The 21,874-nt window shown below is 43.6% G+C and overlaps 1 protein-coding gene across 8 annotated transcripts in view; it reads right to left on the bottom strand.

The window, feature by feature from the left end:
• LOC310874999 (protein sidekick-2-like) overlaps window positions 1–21,874 on the bottom strand; it is a 503,627-nt gene that overhangs the window by 105,325 nt on the left and 376,428 nt on the right. For all 8 annotated transcript variants that reach the window (XM_083787997.1, XM_083788001.1, XM_083787998.1 and 5 more), the window contains exons 6-13: window positions 17,274–17,385; window positions 14,737–14,927; window positions 11,885–11,968; window positions 11,331–11,525; window positions 6,222–6,338; window positions 4,979–5,146; window positions 3,827–3,929; window positions 318–494 (exon numbers count right to left, since the gene is read on the bottom strand). In XM_083787997.1, the coding sequence (XP_083644123.1) occupies window positions 318–494; window positions 3,827–3,929; window positions 4,979–5,146; window positions 6,222–6,338; window positions 11,331–11,525; window positions 11,885–11,968; window positions 14,737–14,927; window positions 17,274–17,385 (1,147 nt within the window). The remainder of the gene's footprint in view (window positions 1–317; window positions 495–3,826; window positions 3,930–4,978; window positions 5,147–6,221; window positions 6,339–11,330; window positions 11,526–11,884; window positions 11,969–14,736; window positions 14,928–17,273; window positions 17,386–21,874) is intronic.

Genomic DNA, 21,874 nt, shown 5'->3' with positions numbered 1-21,874 from the left:
AAAGAGGCAAACATAGTGGATCAACAAGCTGCTCTTGTGTCGGTTTTCACCTATACTGAAATGCAGAGGGAGTGTTGGGCGGGTAGAGTGGGACGGAGGCTCTATGTCCTCCCGATGGGGGCTCCTCATTTGCATGTGAGTTAGTAGGATACAACAGCAGTGACAACACGGAAAGTTAAAATATGGAGATAAGAGGTTTCTGCCTGAGACAGCAACAACATAGGAAATGAGTGTGCACAAGGGGGAGAGAAAGAGTTTGATCACTAGTGAGAGAGAGAGAGAGAGAAAGAGAGAGATTGAGAGAGGGACATATATACCTGACGCGCAGGTGTGCACTGCGGGAGTCGTTCCCCCCCACGGAGGTGACGCGGCAGGTGTAGGTTCCTATGTCCCCCGACCAGGTCTGGGAGATGTGCAGGGTGCCGTCAGGATCCAGGCGCATGCGGGGGATGGACTGGGCGTTGATGACAGAGCCCTCCTTCTCCCACACGTGCCTAGATGAGTGGGAAGGAACAAATATATAAAGTATATCACTGCATTAATGACAGGTGATTAATAACCATGAATAATTAGCTAATTTCCCTCACCTTGCTTTCATTTGACAACCCTCATTGGAAACTGTTCTATCAATTCATGGCATATGAACAGTATAAATATTGGTTATTTTAAATGTTTTCTTGTGAAATACAAACTTTAAATGAACTTGAAATTCATGACATTATTTTGTAACAAGTCTTTGTCATGCAGTATGCCATGCCAGGTATTTTTCTCTCTGTGTTCTAAAGTTTCTTCATATGCAATAGGAAAGACGCCTCATTTTAGCCAGCAGATGGCACTTTGCAGATCAGAGCACTTGTTTGAGCCTAATTATTCAGAAAACCCCAGGCAGAAAATCCACTTATGTTCAAAGTTCAGGTGTTTTGGGTGCAATTGAGGTCAGAAAACCTTAAAAAAAAAGATCTTTTATGTCACAGTGTATACTGTAAGGCCAAACTCTACTTCACAAGCAGAGCTGTGTTGGATTTATTGCACCTCTGTCTTTTCATGTCAGCCATCATCGGAATGGAACAGGCTCTGGCAGACAGTGAGATGAGAACAAACTGCTGACACCTGCATTTCAAACAGCTCTGTGTACGTTCACGTGCCTCGCAACCTGCCAGTCTCAAACGCGTCACTCACACCCCGACCTGGAAAGACACGCTACCGGGCAGCGCGGAAGAAGTACTGACAGGTTTTACTGAAGTAAAAGTATCGTATGTGGAAATATTCTGGAAAAGTCTGAATAAAAGTACAAACATAATGACATCAACATATACCTTAAGTACCAAAAGTAAGTACTCATTATGCACAATGTCACAAGTTAAATATGTACAAAGAATCTTTTGAAAATAGCAGATCTACAAGTTTACGACGTGTTGTGCTGTGAGCTTGTAGATCTGCTATGTTCAAATAGCCAAAGGAGTTCAAAGAAACATCTGGAGTGTGGATGTCCCAACGCGTCAGGCATTTGTTTTGGCAGTGACCGGGAGGAGAAGTACCTGAAATCCACACCTAAAAGTAGAGTAAAACTGTATGTACAGTATATCTTACTAGAACTTTCACTTTAAATTGGACCAGATTCCACTTCTATTCAAGGTTGAAAACGTTTTCTCGTTTTTACTGTTATGTACTCTTCTTCTGTAATCTTTGAATCTCGAAGAGAAGGTGAATCTAATAAAAGACTGAGGCCGCTCGCTCAGCATCGAAGGTAACTATTAATAAACAAGAATTGATTAAATCAATTAATTACCAGCTGCATTATTATTATCTGTGGGGGTCTGCTATAACTGTCTCTGTATCAGTTTTAGTGCAGTAGTTTAGGTGTAGGAACTATTGTGTTCCGAGTCGTTCGTTTTGCGGTGCGCACATACATAAAAATGTCCGCTGGTTTCATCATAACAAGAAATAAAAAGTTCACAACGAAGTTCCCAATTTCCTCTTGTACTGTATGCAGTCACTAAGTTCTCATGGCTTTGGGCACACGCACACACGCGCGCACGCACGCACAAACAAACAACGTATCGCGGTTTAACCAATGAGAAAGCCAACTGGACTAGCACAGCGACGTCAGCCAATGAGAAAACCAGCTGGACTAGAGGACTAGCTTGCACATCGATGATGGACTCAGCTTGCTATTGCATAGCAGCTGATAAAAATATAACGTCAGCCAGAATATTTGTTCTCTTTCTCTTTTTAAGTTTTATATTATGAAGTGAATTATTTAGGTAAAGCTTTCAAAAGCCATTTGTCTCAATTGGAGAGAGAGCCTTTTTTTCTAATGCTGAAACTTCATTCAGCCGTGCCAGACAAAGAGGTCGATATGAATCTTCCCTCGCTGCAATAATTTCACACATGCGTCTGCCTCTGATATCGTCTCTGGCGGGCGGAAACCTCACATGTCCAAAACTTTCAGGATTCAAAATTCTACAGCATCAATAGTAGCAGATCTACAAGCAAACACAATTTTGGATTTACTACTTTTGATGTGACACTGTAGTATGATCGAGTAGGGCAGTGGTTCTCAACCAGTGGTCCACAACTAAATGATGGAGAGATGGTAAGCAAATGGACCTTTAACTCTTGAGAGTGTAACATGAAACCAGTTTCATGTTACACCAAAGAGATAAATTATCGTTAGACATCTGCATCAATTAATTTACAAGAAGTCAACACAATGTAGAAGAATTGTTATTTTGACCAACGTTTTCCTGTTATCGCTCCTATGGTACCAGTACTACATCAACGCAGCATGGAATTGTGTGCAAAATCTCATCTGACAGAAATATATACAAAATATTCTTAGTCTTGTGTCTGAGAGGCCAAATCTCATCAATGATGATTTCCTGTTTTTCCATAGAAGTATATATCTGTACGTCTTTAAATGTTCTGATGAATTGAAAATGGAGGACCCTGATGTAAACAAGTTTTTCATGGTTTTGTCCTCGTAGCAGTTTATGTATTTGCTTGTGCTTTCGTTTGAAATGTACCCATTCTACATACTGTGAATACAATTTTCAATCAATCAATCAAATGGTGGGCCGTTGCTCAAATGCCGAATAAATAATGGACCTCATATGAAAAAGGCTGAAAACCACTGAAGTAGGCCGTTCATTTGTTGATGAACAAGTATGGAGTATTGAGTATGGAGATAAGAGGTTTCTGGCCAACATGGACGGTATCCCTCTGAGAGGACCTGGCAGATGAGGACAGCTGCATCAGCTGCACGCTGCCATCTCTCCTCCTCGCTATCAGTTAACGTGCTGAGCGGGCTGGATCTGCTGGCAGCTAGCGCTAACACCGTGTCCACCATTACCTCCTCAAAGGAAACTCTTATTCCATTGGCTTAGATCAGACGGCAAACGTGACGATTTCCCGGGAGGGCCAGGGGGGGGGGGGGATATACTGGAGTAAAAAGTAAGTAGTAGTTGGCGTTGGAACGGAAGTAGTAAAAGTACAGACATGACATCTGACCTCTTCACACACGTCTCACCTTTCCCGCAAGTATTTTTATTTTATTATATTTTTTCACTTTTTTGCTTGGTGTGAAAAGAGGCCAATTCATACCTGGCATCCTACCTTTTTAATGCTTGGACAATTCACTGATGTTCCCCTGAAGTGCCAATGGCAGGTTCTCTGAAACTTAGGAATGTCACATCTGTAGATGCTAATCCCTGATAGAACATGAAGTAACAGCGTGCAGCTTTATTCACCACCAGTTTGGCGAATGACACGTGTGTGTGTGTGTGTGTGTGTGTGTGTGTGTGTGTGTGTGTGTGTGTGCCTCTACCTGACAGTGACACTGGGGTCGTGGGTGACACCACAGGTCAGGACAGCCTTTGTTCCCTTGATGACGCTTTGGTCCTGAGGGGGCATGGTGATGCGTGTGCGAGCTGGAAAAAGGAGGGAAAAGTCGTTTCAGCTTGATTTTTATAAAAGACAAAAAAGGGATACAGATAGAAGCATTAACTACAAATTCCACCCCACTCAATAATGGCTCTTCCCCAAACCCATGCAGCTCCCGCACACCAACCACCACAAAAAGGACGAAATACATATGACAAAACTATCATAATAATCACAATATAATAATTCAAATAAACGTAATGAAAAGTTCAGCAAAAAATGTATACATTTCCATCAACAAGAATCCATAGAATCAATAGAATTAACCCCTCCCTGCAAGTCACCCTCTCATAGGCTTTATGGAAAAAAACAGCAAAAGAAGAAATCCTACTAATGATCAAAAGATGGACATTTCATATGCAACATATGCTATTAATAATAATAAATACGGTTTTTAGGTATTCTAACGCTTTAAAAAATGTATATTTTCTTCCTGACTGCTGGGGTCAGAAATGTGTCAACACCTAGCCTACATTACCCACGCATAAAGGCAACATGCCAGCCTCGCTTTCTAATGAAAGAGGTGAGCTTTCCATGAAAGCTTCGCTTTAAAACCAACCATGCTCGTCAGCCATTGCTGCACTAAACAAACCGCTTCGCTGATATGATGTTTCTGTGTATACTGGGAACTTCATGTGTTGTCTTGTCTATTGCTCCCGATTTGCATTCACACATTCAGAAGTCACAAGGCATTTCAAGTTTGAGGGCATCCGACAGCCGTTTCTGAGTGGGAAGAGCGAGAGAGGCCGCCTGGGAATTGGAAGGTTGCCGGTTCGACGCTCCAACGTTATTTATCTTCCTATACCTGTCCTCCTTTACATATCGTCTGTCCAAAACTGTTACTTTTCAGGATTCAAATTGAAAAGTACAGTGTCAAAAGTAGCAGATCTACAAGATCAAAACGCATGGCTTCACACCATGTTTCAAGCTTGCGGATGTGATACTTTTGTGTGATACTGTAGTAGGATCAAGTACACACACACACACGCACACGCACACGCACACGCACACGCACACACGTCCCGCGTGAGCTCACCCCAGACGACGAGGTCTGCGGAGGCCTCGTCGATGCCTCTGGAGTTGGAGGCCATGCAGGTGTAGGTCCCGGCGTCAGAGATGTGGGAGGGAGAGATGAGCAGGCTGCCTGACTCCAGCAGGGTGAAGCGAGGCAGCTGCACAGAGCCACTGGCCAGCACCCTCTCACCTGCACGGGGAGAGACACGAAGCACACATGATGCTATATACTGTATGAAGACATTGACTCATGTTCATTATGGTTGAATGAGAGACATTGGACATTAAAAGGGGAATAAAACCCTGTAGGCTGATTTTGTAGCTTTCCCGTTCGTGTTAGAGACGACAGCAGATGAATAAAGTTGGGTTAAAAAGTAGTAAGCACCAACACCATTAATAATGAGTTAGATTGTCATAGGTGTGTCCAGAGCCAAGGGCCAATGTCAATGAATATACAATTAGCATGATACAGTATAGATAGACACATGCACCTAAAGTCACCCATTAGCTGTAGCTGTGTTGTTTATGCAGCCTGTCATTTGTGTGTGTTTTTTACAGGGATATAGGTGGTGAGCATATGGTGGGGAAAAAGGCATGTGGTGAAGTTAAAGATGCCACAATCTTTGTATTTTTCCAGTTTTTCATGTGTCTATGAGGTGACAGTACTTCATTAGACACCCTGGAGTCGTTTTTATGTGCAATGGTGTATTAACTTTGTATTTAGGGTTTCTTCCTGGAGGCTGAACCCTTGACAGTCAAACGGGCCAATGAAATAAACAGTAATACATCACATTATCAGCCCCACCCTAGCTGTGGGTGTGGCTTCAGTTCAGGTGGATCACCACCCATCACCACCCACCAGGCAAACAAATACTTAATGAACTGGTGGGCGTGCTCACATAAAAACAACATTTTAACAAATACTGTACACTTTTTTGAAAACATTATACCTCCTTATACAACAATAAGTCTTGATGATGTTTTAGGCACTCCATCTTTAAGGGAAGAAGTTCAGAAATCATCTCCAGAAGAGGAAGTGAGAAGTGAGAGAGACAGAATGTAGCATTGATGCAGGGATTGTCTTGTCTTGCTTGTTGCAAGAAAGATGTATGTGGCACTGCTCTGCGGCGACACAGGCATGGATCACGCTTGCATGCGGGTCCTTGTTTGAGACAAATTTCTTCCTCGGGAGACAAAATAAAGAACCTTGAACCTTGAACCTTGATGTGGGTGCGTGTGCGAGTGTGTGTGCGTGTGTTCCGTACCTTTCTGCCAGGTGATAGCAGGTCTGGGAGCTCCCGAGGTCTCGCAGTGAAGGATGACTGACATGCCGTCAATCACCGTGCTGTCTGAGGGTCCCGCTGTGATGTTGGGGGCGATGCCTGAGGGGGAAACACACACGCACACACACACGCACGCACACGCACACGCACACACACACACACACACACACACACGCACACGCACACGCACACGCACACGCACACACACACACACACACACAGGTGAGATCACAGGGAAGGGATGGGGCTACAAGGCGGCAAGAGAGAGTGGAAACATGTGCCACACGCTCAGACACATAACACTTCAACATCAACTTCACCACCAAGGCTTTTTATTGTCTGCCTGGAGGTTTGGTTGGAGGTTTTGTAGGATTTTAACGGTTCCGGTTCATTAACAGTTCCCTTTAAAGACTCCTACAGGGGGTTCCGAATGAACCCTTGCAGGTCTGTAACTCCGAGAGTGTACAAATGGAACCAAATGAACCCGTAAGAGTGCAAGCTTGGCTACACTCTCAGAATTATGGTGGTCCTTGACGATTAAAATTACCACCGGTAAGTGAAGTCCACATAAGCAGCTCTGACTGTGTGACGAAAAACGGTTCCAGAATCGGTTCCAAATGTGTACCAGGGGCCCTCGTAGACCACCATCACACCTTTGCTCACCAAAGTAAACCTGCCACAAAGAATAGTCACACCAAAGAAACACACTAGTGTTCAACACTTCAAATGGCCAAGACTTGGTGTCTGTGTCCATTTGTTCCGTTCAGCAAAATATAGGGCTGGAATTGAAAGCTGTGCAGCAGTGGCCTGCCGACCTGAGTATCTTGTAATCTAAATCCGAAAAGTAACTAGTAACTGGCATTACTTCATCTGAACTGCAGCGGGGAGAGAGAGAGAGAGAGAGAGAGAGAGAGAGAGAGAGAGAGAGAGAGAGAGAGAGAGAGAGAGAGAGAGAGCAAACACAAAATGTGTGCAGTGTTTGACAGATATATAGGAGAGAGAAAAAGAGAGAGGGTGAAGGAGAGAAGGAGTATGTGAGTGTGTGCGTCTATGTGTGTGTGCGTGTCCGTGTGTGTGTGTGTGTGTGTGTGTGTGTGTGTATGTGTGTGTGTGTGTGCTCGCACACTCGCGTGTGTATCTGTACATCATCCTGCATATAGACAGTTGTGCCACATGGGACATACAGAGAGAGCTGCTTTTTATCTCCTCACCTCTCCCATGAGTTTACCTGAATGCACACAACATAGATGTATAGGAACGTATAGAAAGAGAATATAGCAGAGAGAGAGAGACTTACAGTCAAATGCGGTTTATGTGTTTGAGTTAGGACACACAGCCAGGGAGAAAGGGAGATGGAGCACGCACGCACGCACGACACACGGCCATAAATCAAGAGCTTGGTGGTGTGACACAAACGAGGAGGGAGAGAGAGAGAGAGAGAGAGAGAGAGAGAGAGAGAGAGAGAGAGAGAGAGAGAGAGAGAGAGAGAGAGAGGATGATGATGTGTTCAGGGAATGGAAGGAGAGAGAGAATGGGTGGGAGGCCTGATGAGATGAGATGCACACAGAGAGAGAAAGGCACACAGAGGGGCAAAGCACATAACTAAGTTTACTCAAGTACTCAGCAGTGGTGGAAATTTTTATTTGGGTAAACGTATAGAAGTATTGGCATCAACATGTACTTAAAGTACCAAGAGTAAAAGTACTCATTATGCAGAATGCCTCATTTCAAGTTTACAAAATGTATAAAAATCTTTTGAAAACAGATCTGCATCTGCTATTTTCAAATGGCCGAAAAATATAAAGGCCAAAGGGCTAGGGCCACTACAATTATATTGGCAACTTACTTTGCGGATTTAGATTACAAGAGTCATCATGGCCCTTTGAAGTGTTAACCCAGTGGCTCGGGAGGTAGAGTGGAAGGTTGCCCTGGATCCAAAGTGTCCTAATTGCTCCCGATGAGCAGGTTAGTGCATCGCATGGTTTCCGCCGCCGTCGGTGTATGAATGTGTGCGTGAACTGAATAGGTGAATGTGAAATCCACAATCACTGTAAAGTGCCTTGGATAAAGGCACTATAAAAATGCACCATTTACTGCTGTAACACTGCTAGGATGTTTCTCTCATGGCAGATCCTTTAACCGTGTCAGTGTCAAGTTTGGTGCAGCTTTGAACAATGACAAAACATATACTGTACTTAAAAACACAAGCACAATTTTATACTTTTCTATTCAAAAATTACCGATTTACAAGCTCACAACCTTGAGCGACGCGCTGTGAGCTTGCGGTTCTGCTATTGATTCACAAAGTTTGACACGTTTTAAAAATCAAGTACCGTAAGTAGTTATAATTTGGTTAATGCCACTTCTATTGTACTTTTAGTCAATGAGAATTGTGAATACAGGACCTATATATTTTTATATTGTGGTATTGCTCCGTCTATACATACACATAACACATAAATAAATAAGAAAAAAGAGACAGAGAGAGAGAGAGAGAGAGAGAGAGATGTAAAGAGTGTTATCAGATTGGGTGAAAATAGATAACCCCAACGCAGTGTGGCGGGTAGGCGTGAGAATAAATGGAGACAGACTGCAAGAGGATTACACGTCAGGAAGTTGGACTGAACGGACGCGAGGCCAGACTGAAATTGCTCCGTGATTTCCACACCACCGCAGTGACAGTCTCTCATCAATCACCCCCAACCCCCCTCCCATCCAGTGTTGCCAGATTTAGCGAGAGAAATGAGCAACCAAGTCTATGAAAACAAGCCCAAAAGAAAAGCAACTATAGGCTATTTGGGAATAGCCGATCTACAAGCTCACGTGTCGCGAGAGGCAAAGACTTACAAAATAGCCGATCTACATGGATTGTCACAATGCCTCGCAATAGATCAGCTGTTTTCACAACATTTATCTGAAGACTTTACATTTTGTCAAACTAAAAGAAACATCTCAACTCCTACAATTCCAAGTGCTTGTCAGCGTGGGCATCCCCTGTTCAAATATGATTATTTTAGGGCGGTCCTCTGTTCAAACATGACTATGTTGGGGGGGGGGGGGTCCTCAATTTGTTCAAATATGATTATTTTGGGGGTCACGTAACGGCTTGAAAACGTTGAGAACCACTGAATTACAACAAGCAAGCTTCAAGAAGTCCTTGCACTCCGACAGTACATGCAGATAAATCCAATACAAAAAGTAATCTTGCCTTTAGAGGAGTGAGAGAGGGTACTTCATTTCCTTAACAAGATATGTAATCAAATAACAGCGTGGGCTCCCTGTCCAGCCTTTTAGCCATCGATACTAATGAAGGGCTATTCACACAAGGCTTAAAGGACCATTCACACTAAGCTTAAAGTACCATTCACATCATCACGCACGGTAGCTCTAACTATAACGATAATTATGTGAGCGTCGGCACTGATGAACGATAACAGTACCAAACACACACTGCACAGCACAGTCCAGCTGTGTCACACAGAGGGAGAGAGAGAGAGAGAGATCTCTGTGGTGCTGAAAGACTCATGCAAAGTGCTCGGGTGGTAAAGTCCCTGCCCACCACCCACGGCGGTTGCGGGTTCGAATCCACTGTGGTCCATCCGGCTTTGTCGGGGGGTCTATGAAAACACAACTGTCTCGTGTTTGGGGGAGGGATGTCCGGGCGGGGATGGTGATATTGGTCATTGCGTCTACTCCTACGGGCTGGGGGACTGTTGTCCCTGTTGCCAGGTATGGCTGTCACCAGAGGCATACAAACTTTTTTTTTCTAGTAGAGGGAGAATTTATATATACTGTACAGCTTGTTTCAAACTTTGTTGCGAACGCAGTGAGCCACTTACTATGACAGCAAGGGCTAAATGTCTGTGTGTGTGTGTGTGTGTGTGTGTGTGTCACGCTGTTACACCACCCGCCCGCCACCAGAGGGCGCAGCTGTAGCACACACACACACACACACACACACACACACACACACACACACACAGGGCGCAGCTGTAACACACACACACACACACACACACACACACACACACACACACACACACACACACACACACACACACACACAACCACACACACACAAGCTGCGTTCGCTTCACGCGTTTGCGCGTCTTACTTGTATACTTGTACATTACCATGACTTTATGGTTTTGGGTTCCAGTACTAGCCTGCATTTTACTGTATAACACTTTCTAAACATACTAGCCTGCATTTTACTGTATAACACTTTCTAAACATACTGTACTGTATCTATACAAAATAAAATAAAAGCACTGCTTGTTCCTCGAGGTCTTCTATCTTCATTGCTGTACCCGAGAAAGAAATTCACGATGGTTTATTTATGCCCCACATAGTTTGAGTCATTGTTATGCGCTGGGTTATTTGTTGTACTAAAGTACAGTATTTAGGCAAAAAAAGTATTTTTTACATTTTTCAATACTTTTATTGTACAATTTTCGATTCATTTTGAACTTGAAATGGGACAATGAGTACTTTTGCCCCATGATGCTGATACTGAGACACAGTGTCTCTCTATAATTCACAGTCTGTCTCTCTCTGGACAGACAGACAGAGCGAAGTGATGTGGAAAATAATTGGGTATAGGAGGAGTGCTGAGCCAACGCTGCGAGTCAATGTCAATGTATTTGGCACACATTAGTGTATATAAAAAAGCATATCATACGCTCCGATGAAGGCTGTTGTGTAGGCGAAACGGTGACCTGTTTCTTTTCCATATCTTTGTGTGTGCCAAATACAGTAAATACAGAAAGAATCGTCTCTGTCAGGTGGACACCTCATTATGTACAAAAGTTACTTTTCAAAGTTCAGCTCCAATCCAAACGTTCAAGCTCAAAAAAAAAGTTTGAAAACCACTGTACACTAAATGGAAGAGAGCCTTAATTAGTATCATCTGTGAGTAACACCTATGAAGGAAGTAGGGAAGTGGCCCGGGAGTAGGAAGAGTTATTCTGTGTGCATAGACCCCATTTGCACGGGGTAAAAAATGGGTTACAACAATTGTGGGATAAAAATGTCGACAAAAGACAAAAAGACGAAACAAAAAACCCCCAAAAAGAAGACATGACGACTTACTGGTGACGGCCAGGTAGGTATTGGTCTGGACCTCTCCAGCAGGGTTCCTGGCGAAGCACTGGAACATGCCCGTGTCGTCGGGCAGGAGGCCGTTGACCTGCAGGCTGCCTCCCACCAGGACCCTGTACCTGGGGGTCTTCACCGGGCTGATGGCCACCGCGTCCTTGTACCACACGATGTCTGGCTGGGGCACACCTGAGGGAGGGAGGGAGGGAGGGAGGGAGGGAGGGAGAGAGAGAGAGAGAGAGAGAGAGAGAGAGAGAGAGCAGTCACCACACCATAGCAGTGTTGATTTTGAAAGCAAATGTTGATGCCGTCTTTATTTTCAGTCATGTATTTTTTTGCCATTTTAGCCATCTGAAATGTTTTACTTTTAGTCTAGTGTCAGTCCACTGAATATCACGAGATTTTATTTGATTGAATCTAGTTGATTTTGTAATAATAATCAACTGCAAAAATGCAGTTGTAATGCCGTTTTGAAAAAATCGAGTTCAGCGGGAGAAAAATGTCATTTTTCAAACACTTTCAAGAAGGCATATAAAACCCTTGCTCACCTCGCGCCTGACAGGGAATGTCTACCACCTTCTCCATCTCTGCCGTGATGTGCTTCTCTGGCTCCTTGATGAACTGGGGGGGCTCTGAGGGAGGAGAGAGAGAGAGAGAGAGAGAGAGAGAGAGAGAGAGAGAGAGAGAGAGAGATAAGTCAAGTGATCACACATACAGTATAATGGGATTTCATTATGATTGCATTACGTGTGAGCGGATACACTTAACACTGCAGTAATCACATTTCAGATAGGTGTGTAAAGAGATGGCTTGATGCACGTTTTGAATGAGGAATGGTTCTGTGAAGTGTCCATTGTTACGACAATCCATCCAGCGGCTGAGGATGTATTATTTGCGTATATACTTTAGTTTAGAATCATCTGAAATGATCTACTGTACCTCTACCTCATCGGCCTTGAGCAACCTTGTGGATTTTATTATATAACTTATTACAAATACATTTCCTGCAGGCTGTCACACAAACAGATCACATGCTCTGTGCGTGCGTGCCCACGTGCGCGTGTGTGGGCGGTTACCGCGCATCACGCTCTGCACATCAAAGTGCTTCAGTGGGGTATAGAAATGAAACATGGAGTAAATGCAATTAAACGGTTTCTCCAAGCAAGCCATTGGCTCCATCATCCACCCTTTTCCTTTGAAGTCAATGTCAACTAGGGGTGCATTAGTTAATCAAACTAATTGAATAAATGAAATAAACTAATTGAAAAAAATACTGACAATCTATGATGTAATACAATAATCTATTAATGATTGATCCCTATTTTGGGCATGTAGAAAATTAAAAACATAATAATAAAAAAATAAAGATGAGTGAAAATAGCTCAGAAGCTTGTATCGGTGTGATCGGCTATTTTCAGCATTTTTGCACAACAAAACGAACCACATACGTACAGACATATAGCCCAAATGTGCCATAGTACCAATGTGCTGCTTATTACAACATGATAGTGTTTCTGCATTCATTAACTCAGTGTCCAAGCTATCCTGAAGACAACCTGGAGACTGGCAGTTATTGGGTAATTGGGTCTTTATCAGTGTGGTTAGTGCTTTCATCATCACACATTACAGTACATGAACCACATAAGACCATTATAATGATACCCTAACCCCTAGAAGAACATTAGAAGGTTTTTATACGGTTAGTATTTTTAACCAGTATATCGTCGCTGATATATCAACTTTTTTATGTTTGGTTTTTGGCATAAAATAATGACATGTTTCAGTTTCGCAAAAGTAGTGAAAATAGTTTATCTACAAGCTCAGCTATTTACAACAATTGTTAAACACTGTGGGCTGTATTTTGCGTGTCTTAAGTACCAGGTCTTATTACTTAACTTAAGTCCTGGAGGCGTGGTCAATGCTCTTTGGCCACTCAGAATAGCCAAATGGCATTGATCACACCTCCAGGTCTTAAGTTAAGTAATAAGACCTGGTACTTAAGACACGCAAAATACAGCCCCATGTGTCTGTGGGGTTTAGAAATATTTAACCATTGTAGTGTAAGTGTTAACAAGAGCTTACTGTGACTAAATGATAACTACATTGGATCACAGGTTCTTTTTTTTCCATAATGGCCATAATGGCCAAATACAGAGGTTTCCAACCACTGGTACAAGTACCACTGGTGGTACCTGAGCCCCTCTGGTGGTACGCAGAGGAGTCGCCCAAAACAGAAGAAAAATACAAAAGTGTAATAAAATATTGATAATAATACAGGTTTCGTCGTCAGCTGCAAAATTGGCTTAGGAATGGAACATAAACTCAAAGAATAAATTACATTTTCCTCCTGTGAAAATAGCTTAATAGGATGGGGCAGGTATACGCTCCTGTATTTTAACATCAGTTATTATGTTATTATGACTCAGAGAGTCAGATAATTCTGTGGTGGTACTTGGTAGAAAATAGTTGAGAAACCCTGGCCTAATATGCAAATATGGGGCAGGTTTGTCACCAGAGGCATTTCTTTTATCCTCTCCTTGGAAATGCAGGTTCCACACAGAGATTCCAGACTGATATCTCACAGACAGTTTTTTATTCTGGCCATGAAAGGCTATATCCAGTATTCTTACCTTATCAGTGTGACATTGTCTGCTTTTAATGGTAAATGGTGAATTTTTATATTGTACCTTTATCCAAGGCGCATTAAGATAACCCACCAATATACAGGCAAATATAACATAATATTATAATATATTATAATATAAGGCAAAATGTCATCATACTTTAAGTAGCATGTGACATGTCAAACTAGGGGGTTCATGATAATATTCCAAGCATTAGTTTTGCACGAAAAACACTCCTTGGCCTAAATGTGGCCATATCCACTAGGCCAAGGAGTGTTTTTCGTGCAAAACTGATGCTTGGAATGGATTCAGAATCATGAAAACCCCCTAGTTTGACATTCACATGCTACTTAAAGTATGTTGAGCTTTTGCCTGATATTGGTTGTCTATGGTGGGGTATACAAAAATGCCCATAACTTCTTTTCACGATAGTTCCGGCAGAGCAGACCTCTCATTCTGTGGACCTTAATGACCAAGTGAATAGAAAAAAAATCACACCCGTGTGAACTGAGTGGAGCATCTCTCTCTCTCTCTCTCTCTCTCTCTCTCTCTCTCTCATTAGCAGGCAACAGTGCAGCACTAACCCTCTCTCTGTTTCTGGCACAACAGCGCCCCTACTGGTACTCATTATACTGGTGCTCATTAACCAACACATAGGCGAACACACGGACATTGCTGTTCCTTGGAGTGGTTGCACCACTCAAAAAAACACAAATAAAAAGTATGTCATGACATCACAGGTCCTGGCTCCCCGGCTAATAGGGACCTCTTCTTACCTAGCACGTGCAGGAATGCCCCGGCGCTGACCGACGGCACGCTGCTGCTGCGCAGCACGGCCTCACACTCGTAGTATCCGGCGTCGCTGACCACGGGGCTGAGGACGGTCAGCCGGCGGTTGAAGTCGCTCAGACCACTGGACACCAGCACGCCGTTCTTACGCCACGAGATGCTCAGCTTGATCAGAGGTCTGAGGAGAAAGAGAGCATAGATTTAGAGGGGGCATGCTGGCGCAGTTGGTAGTGCCGTCTCGTCGCAGCTAGAAGGTCCAGCGTTCGATTCCCGCCGGGGACGCTGTGGGTTCATTCAACCTGGTGTCCTATAGTTTCATTATGTTGTGCACAGACCAGTGTTGAGACTAGAGAGCAACTGCAGTTACTGTACGTAGGGTAGGCTAGCCAGAAAAATGGGAACGTACTAGAGAGACCGGGAAAATAAATAGATAAATAGTCATTCCCAATAGTGTGGGGACATTCAGAGTCAGACCCAAATGACCCCCTCTCCAGCGCCTATGACACAGACGCTGATAGACGGTAGTATAGCACGATCTGTAACTTTAAAGGAGAATTCCATGCTAGAATGCTTTCTTATCTTTCTTACCTTTCTTTGTAGTTGTTACGTCCCCACCAAAGAGGTCCAGGTGTTTTTTTGTGCAAAAACCCCTTATTGGCTATTTTCCCTACCATAAGCCCTCAATGAATTGCATTGCATTGAATGGGAATTGAATGGGGCTATGGGGTGTTATGCTAGTTCGCTTATTTCCATCGAAAGAAGTAGTAAAGTGTGCTGCTTGGGATATTATTTACATTATGAAGAGAGGATATATACAAAGAAATTATAATTTTGAGCGATGGAAATAAGCGAATTAGCACAACACCCCATAGCCCCATTCAATTCCCATTCAATTCAATGCAATTAATTTAGGGCTTATGGTAGGGGAAATAGCCAATAAGGAGCTTTTGCACAAAATAACACCTGGACCTCTTTGGTGGGGACGTAACAACTACAAAGAAAGGTAAGAAAGCCTTTTAGTATGGAATTCTCCTTTAACAACATAAAACACCTTAAGACGAGTATACTAGATTCTGTGTCTGAGAACTGGATTCAAATCTTGGCTAGGAATGTTACATAGTACAGCTTTGAGCAAAAGTATTGGACTGTACACCAGTGTTATGGGAAAAGGCTGTATTTTGTGATTGTGTGGTATAACAAATCGGTGCACTTGACTCTTTCTTTATTTTGCTTCTTTCTGCCTGGGAACTAAATAATACAATAATACAATACGCCTCAGGTATATTTTACTTGGCTCTAAACACCATTTAAACTCTGATAGTAAAACAAAACTTTTCCAAGCGGAAAAACAACTGAATTCCATTTAGGTTTGGGGTGACAGCCCCTCCAGGCTGTTCAGGCTGACACTGAATGACATTTGGCTGTCTACGCTCCCCCTGCCAGCGGGTGGAAAACCTTGTATGTCCAAAAAAGTTAAAAACTAAAACTAAATGAAAATAGTAAAAATAGTTGCCGATCAACAGACGCATTGTGAGATCAGCAATTTTCTCTACTTTCGTATGACACTCTAGTATGATGAAGTACTAGGGCATTCATTTGCAAAAATAAAAAACAAAAAGGTTGGACTTACAAAAATTGTGTGCCTTTAGTGGACTCAATTATCCACAGTTAATTATAACATGGCACAACTGCTCGACCACCTTCTTCTATTCAAGCGTCAAATTATTAATTCAATTTGTTTCCTAAACAATGGGTCTGGAGTGGACCCATCAAATCATTTCCGTGGTTCACGAGTAAATTCCTACAATTTAATTATTATTACTAGACAAACAAGTGATGTGCACCCCATACACATACCTACGTTTCAGCACCATGGACAGCACTCACCTTATGATAACTGTCTAAAGGACGCGCTGTGTAAGCCATTATTTTTCAAAAGAATGTAACAACAAAAGCAACAAAACATTCAAAACAATCAAAATAGTTCCACAAAATAAAATGAAAAAAATGCCAAACTACAAGGTCACAACGTGTTGTATATCGCAGCGTGTCGTGAGCTTGTAGAAAATGCCAGGCTGTAGATCGTGAGCTTGTAGAGCTTGTAAATTAACTGTTAAAAGGACAGCACGCAATTAGAAATAACTGCACCAGAGTTAGCTGCAGGCAGCTCATTTAGCTGTTGTCCCTGGGCAGGTAGAGGAAAACAACCACAATGCACAACAGTCCATTAGCGAAAAGAATCAATTGAATGACAAGTACAACAAAAACAACTATATATATATATATATATATATAAAAGAGGCAATTGTTGGTGTACAACTGGGCATACTACTACATACTGTAGACGTGGTTTGAATTTCTGATGTTTGTGGGTGTGGAATTCCCCATTACCCATATGCTACATTAACCCATTAAAACCAAGAAAGCATCCGTGTATAACCACTTAACTGACCATTATTTTTATACTATTGGCTATTAAAAAAATATAAATGCAGGTAGAGTTATGCCCGTAGATCTGCCTTACCTGGCGTTGGCCACACACTCCATGGTCACCTCGGACGTGCCCGTCACCACACTGGTGTTCCTGGGAGGGATGATGATGGTGGGGGCGATGGGGTCCGCCGGACCACCCACATCTACAGACAGACAGACAGACAGACAGACAGACAGACAGACAGACAGACAGACAGACATTTAGAATAGATGACTTGTGATTGAGTGCAGTTTCGTGTAGCCATACAACCATTCCACAATCTCCTTATGCTACTGTATACACTGTATATAGTCAGGAACTACACCTCCCGAAATCTGAGGCGGCAGGACGCAGCAAAGCTATATTATGCTTGCTATGATTCATACTGTAAAGACGAAATGGAAGCGGGGGCCTCGTCAAATCCGCTTTATCCCCTGATAATTTTCAGAGCTTCCGTTGCTCCCGACCGTATGACCGGGAAGCATTTGAACATTGTAGGAGGCTAGGTAGAGTGCCAACGATCTGAAACAGTAAGTAGAGTTCATGGCCATATTATTTGACAGACAGGGGAAATCAATTCAATGTTATTATAGTGTCAAAACAAGTCATCTAAAGACACTTTACATACAGTACTGTATAATGTAAGTGCAGAGACCCCACATTGTGCCACCCTGAGCAAGCAATGTTTTTTTGGTTTAGTTTTTTGCTTTTCTGCATTATTTGTGAAGATTGACAGGAAAGAGGGAGAGAGAGAGACACGCAGCAAAGGTTGTCATGAACGGGACACGAACACGCAACGCACTGTCAGGCCAGAGCCTACGTATATGTGGCATGCGCCTGGACCACTAGGCCAGCGGGTGCCCCACATTGCGACAATGGAAAGCAAAAAAACTCCCCCGGACCATTCGCTGGAGGAAACGTCAGGCAGACCCAGGATCTTATACAGTGGGCGGCCAACTGCTCGACTGTGTCAGGGCAGGGGAGAAAGGGAGAGGAGAGAGCTATACTTTCGCACACCACTGTGCCCAGTGTGCAACCACCTTTAGTGCGTGCGTTATATGCAATGTATGCGTGCATGTGAGTGTGCGTTTCCCATAACACCAGTGTTATGGGAAAAGGCAGTATTTTGTGATTCGTGTGGTATAACAAATCTATGCCACTTGACTCTTTCTTTATTTTGCTTCTTTCTGCCTGGGAACTAAATAATACATGCTCTCCCCTCAGGTATATTTTACTTGGCAGGAGGTCAAGATGCCTCGAAACACCATTTAAACTCTCTGATAGTAAAAAAAACTTTTCCAAGAGGAAAAACAACTGAATTCCTTTAGTGAGACATAATGTTAAAACTTTAGAAAGGTGTAAAGGTGGTTGCACACTGGATGCGTTAGCGGCGTTTTTCCGTCGGTTTTCCGAAAAAAATGCGTCCAGTGTGCAACCACCTTTAGTGCGTGCGGGTGGAAACATTGTCCTAACCTAAACCATTATTTTTGTAAAAAACCTGTTTTGCTACTTTTGTGCAACACTCTTGTATGATGAACTTACTACTGGTTTTTCCCTAATGGGACTTATCGAGGGTAGCTACTGGGACGTAAGTCGGGACTTGATAACTCCCGGCTGGGTCACCTGAGTGAGGGGTATGATGTTGCGAGACCCGAAACCCCGATGACCTTGGGATACATCACTGAGGATACGTCCCAGGTGCATCCATTTATGTATGTATTTTGTTATAGTTCTTCTATTTATAGTGACTCATAGGAATAGACTAAGTGACAACCAGGAATAGTCTGGTGACCACCGGAGAGATGGGTGGCAGCCGGAAATTAGACGGCACCCGGGAGCAGTATGGGTTAGCGCCCCAGCCTGTGTCTTCTGTGAGGAAGAAGCCCAACAAACCCACGGTGAGGCCTTTAGGAGGGCCATGCAAGCCTCAAGCGGAGCCTGCGGCACCACCAAGGGCAAGGTGGAGCCTGCGGAACCGTTGCGGCTTGAGAATCCACAATTCCTGAATAAAGTGCCTGGTGCTGGGAGTCTGGTGCAACGCACAGGGCCTGACCTGGTGAGAGCAGGAGTGGACCTGGTGAGACGTAGGAGGGGCCCGGACAGGTGTCAACCCACAGAGCCTAGTCCTTCCATGTGCCAGAATGGTACCTCCCAGTCCCGGCAGAGTAGTTCAGGAGGAACGGATTGTGTGGCCCTGGTTTTTCCCTAATGGGACTTATCGAGGGTAGCTACTGGGACGTAAGTCGGGACTTGATCACTCCCGGCTGGGTCACCTGAGTGAGGGGTATGATGTTGCGAGACCCGAAACCCCGACGACCTTGGGATACATCACTGAGGATACGTCCCAGGTGCATCCATTTATGTATGTATTTTGTTATACTACTAGGCTAGAGCATTCATTCATGAATAACAAAAACGAAAATAAAAAAATGGAGATATACAAATACAACCACCAAATAAAACCACCCCAATTGTATAAGTTAATGTAAATGTAGTAATGTAGTAAATAATGTATTAACATTCTCTACCATACATATTGGACAAAATGTAATTTTATTCATAAAAATGTTACATAGTGCTACTTGCCTACTTTAACAAGAGCTTGTGACCAAATAATAACTATAGTACATTGGAACACTTCTTGTCTTTCCATTTCCTGAAATGTAACAGTTTTGGACATAACAGATTTCTGCCTGACAGTGACGATTTGTGTGTGTGTGTGTGTGTGTGTGTGTGTGTGTGTGTGTGTGTGTGTGTGTGTGTGTGTGTGTGTGTGTTTGTGTGTGTGTGTGCGTGTGTGCATGCGTTGACAGGGAGATGAGGTGATTGGAGGAGACAGCACCATGACTCCTTAACCGGCCAGCCGCAGGCAAGCCTGGGAAGATACTGCAGGACACACAACACAGCTAAAATGTGTGTGTGTGTGTGTGTGTGTGTGTGTGTGTGTGTGTGTGTGTGTGTGTGTGTGTGTGTGTGTGTGTGTGTGTGTGCGCGCGCGTGCGCGTGCTAGCCGCTTGCGCATATGCACATAAGGGGTGCTTGTGGTCCATATGTCGCGAGCAGCACCAGAGACAGGGCTGGGCTGGGACCGAAGTGAGGCCGTGCTCGACGCGTGCTAGACACGTGTGTTGTGTGTGCTGGAAAGGTGTCGCACCCATCTGCGATAAAAATGAGCTGATCTGTCAATCTCCCAGCATGCCGTAGGAGTGCGCTCGCGGCAACATCCAACCAACATGTCAGCTTCAGCTTGAAGTGGCTGTCACAGCTCTCTATCTAACACACACACACGCACGCACGCACGCACACACACCTCGAGTTTGACAGGCAAGTATGTAGGAAAAGGTGTGTGTGTGTGTGTGTGTGTGTGTGTGTGTGTGTGTGTGTGTGTGTGTTATAGCATCGCTATGTGACATTATCAGTGAGTACCTGGGAATGAGCTGTCATGCAGCACATCGCTCGCTGACAATGCAGAGGTGGCAGCCAAAGCTAAAAGCAGCTTCTGTCTCTCGCTGAGAGACAAAAACGACGTTTTCTCCCGCAATCATTGTTGTTGGTGTTGTTTTGTGTTTTCTCCCCAAAAAGTTTAAACGTGTATAGGCCCTGTCTATACTTTGTCATGACAAAATACAAAAGAAATAGCAGATCTACAAGCGATATGACAAGCTTGTATAGATCGGCTATTTGGACTATTTGGTGCTCAGAGGTGACCCACCTAGAACGGTGGTTCCCAAACCAGGGGGGTCCCCCAATTATTTTGGGGGATCCACAGATGACTAGCTTAATGTGCAACTCATTCAACAGTAAACAAACCAACATAAGTACAGCATATCATTATCTGCACATTTCTAAAGTTACAATTTAAGGACTTTTTAGACCTTCTTAGCTCTTTTACGAACCAAATTGGCCAAATTGTCTAATATTACATAACCAAGAGACAAACATTGTGTCAGGGTCTGCATACCAGATCTCCCTGTCAGCCACTCCCACTCCCCATTCCTACCCTCAGTCATTGTCACACACCTGTTCCCAATCCATCCCCAGCCCAGCAGTGCCATGCCCCTTCACTCCTGAGAACATTTCCCCAATCAACCCACCTCCTATAAAGACTGGACTCATTGCAAACACAAACGGTGGGAACATAAACCCTTGTCCGGTGTGCAACATTGCTGTCCCTGAGCTCTACCGTGAAAATTCCTGGTTCCTCGTGTTGCTCTTCCGTTTTGGGACATTACCTTTTGATGCCTTTTGTAAGGTTTGCCTTTTGGTCTTTCTGTTTGTGGCATTCTGCTTTGAAATGTTTAGCATTTAGCATTCCTGGTTTTTCTGTAAGCAGCCACAGCTAACACTTTGTAAGCTTGACCTCTGATTTAATAAATCTCTTTATTTTAACTTTCATCTGCATTTGGGTTCAGTCATTCTGCAAACCGTGACACATTGTGAAAATAGACAAACTAAAAGCTTGTAGATCGGCTATTTTCACAATATTTAGCTGTCAAACTAAATGTAATACTTCAAGTCCTACAATTCCAAGTGCTTGTCAGGGTGGGGGGGAGGGCAGAATCCATTTCTTCCGGCCATGTGCCGGCCGGTAAGCACCGTTGGCCGGTCTTTTTATAGGTCGGCCGGTCGGTCCGAATGCATTTTTAGCGGCC

This window comes from Protomyctophum parallelum (assembly GCF_964188405.1).
Source record: "Protomyctophum parallelum genome assembly, chromosome: 17".
NCBI lineage: Eukaryota > Metazoa > Chordata > Actinopteri > Myctophiformes > Myctophidae > Protomyctophum > Protomyctophum parallelum.
Note: the sequence above shows the minus strand (reverse complement) of the source record. Positions and strands in the feature narration are given on the sequence as shown.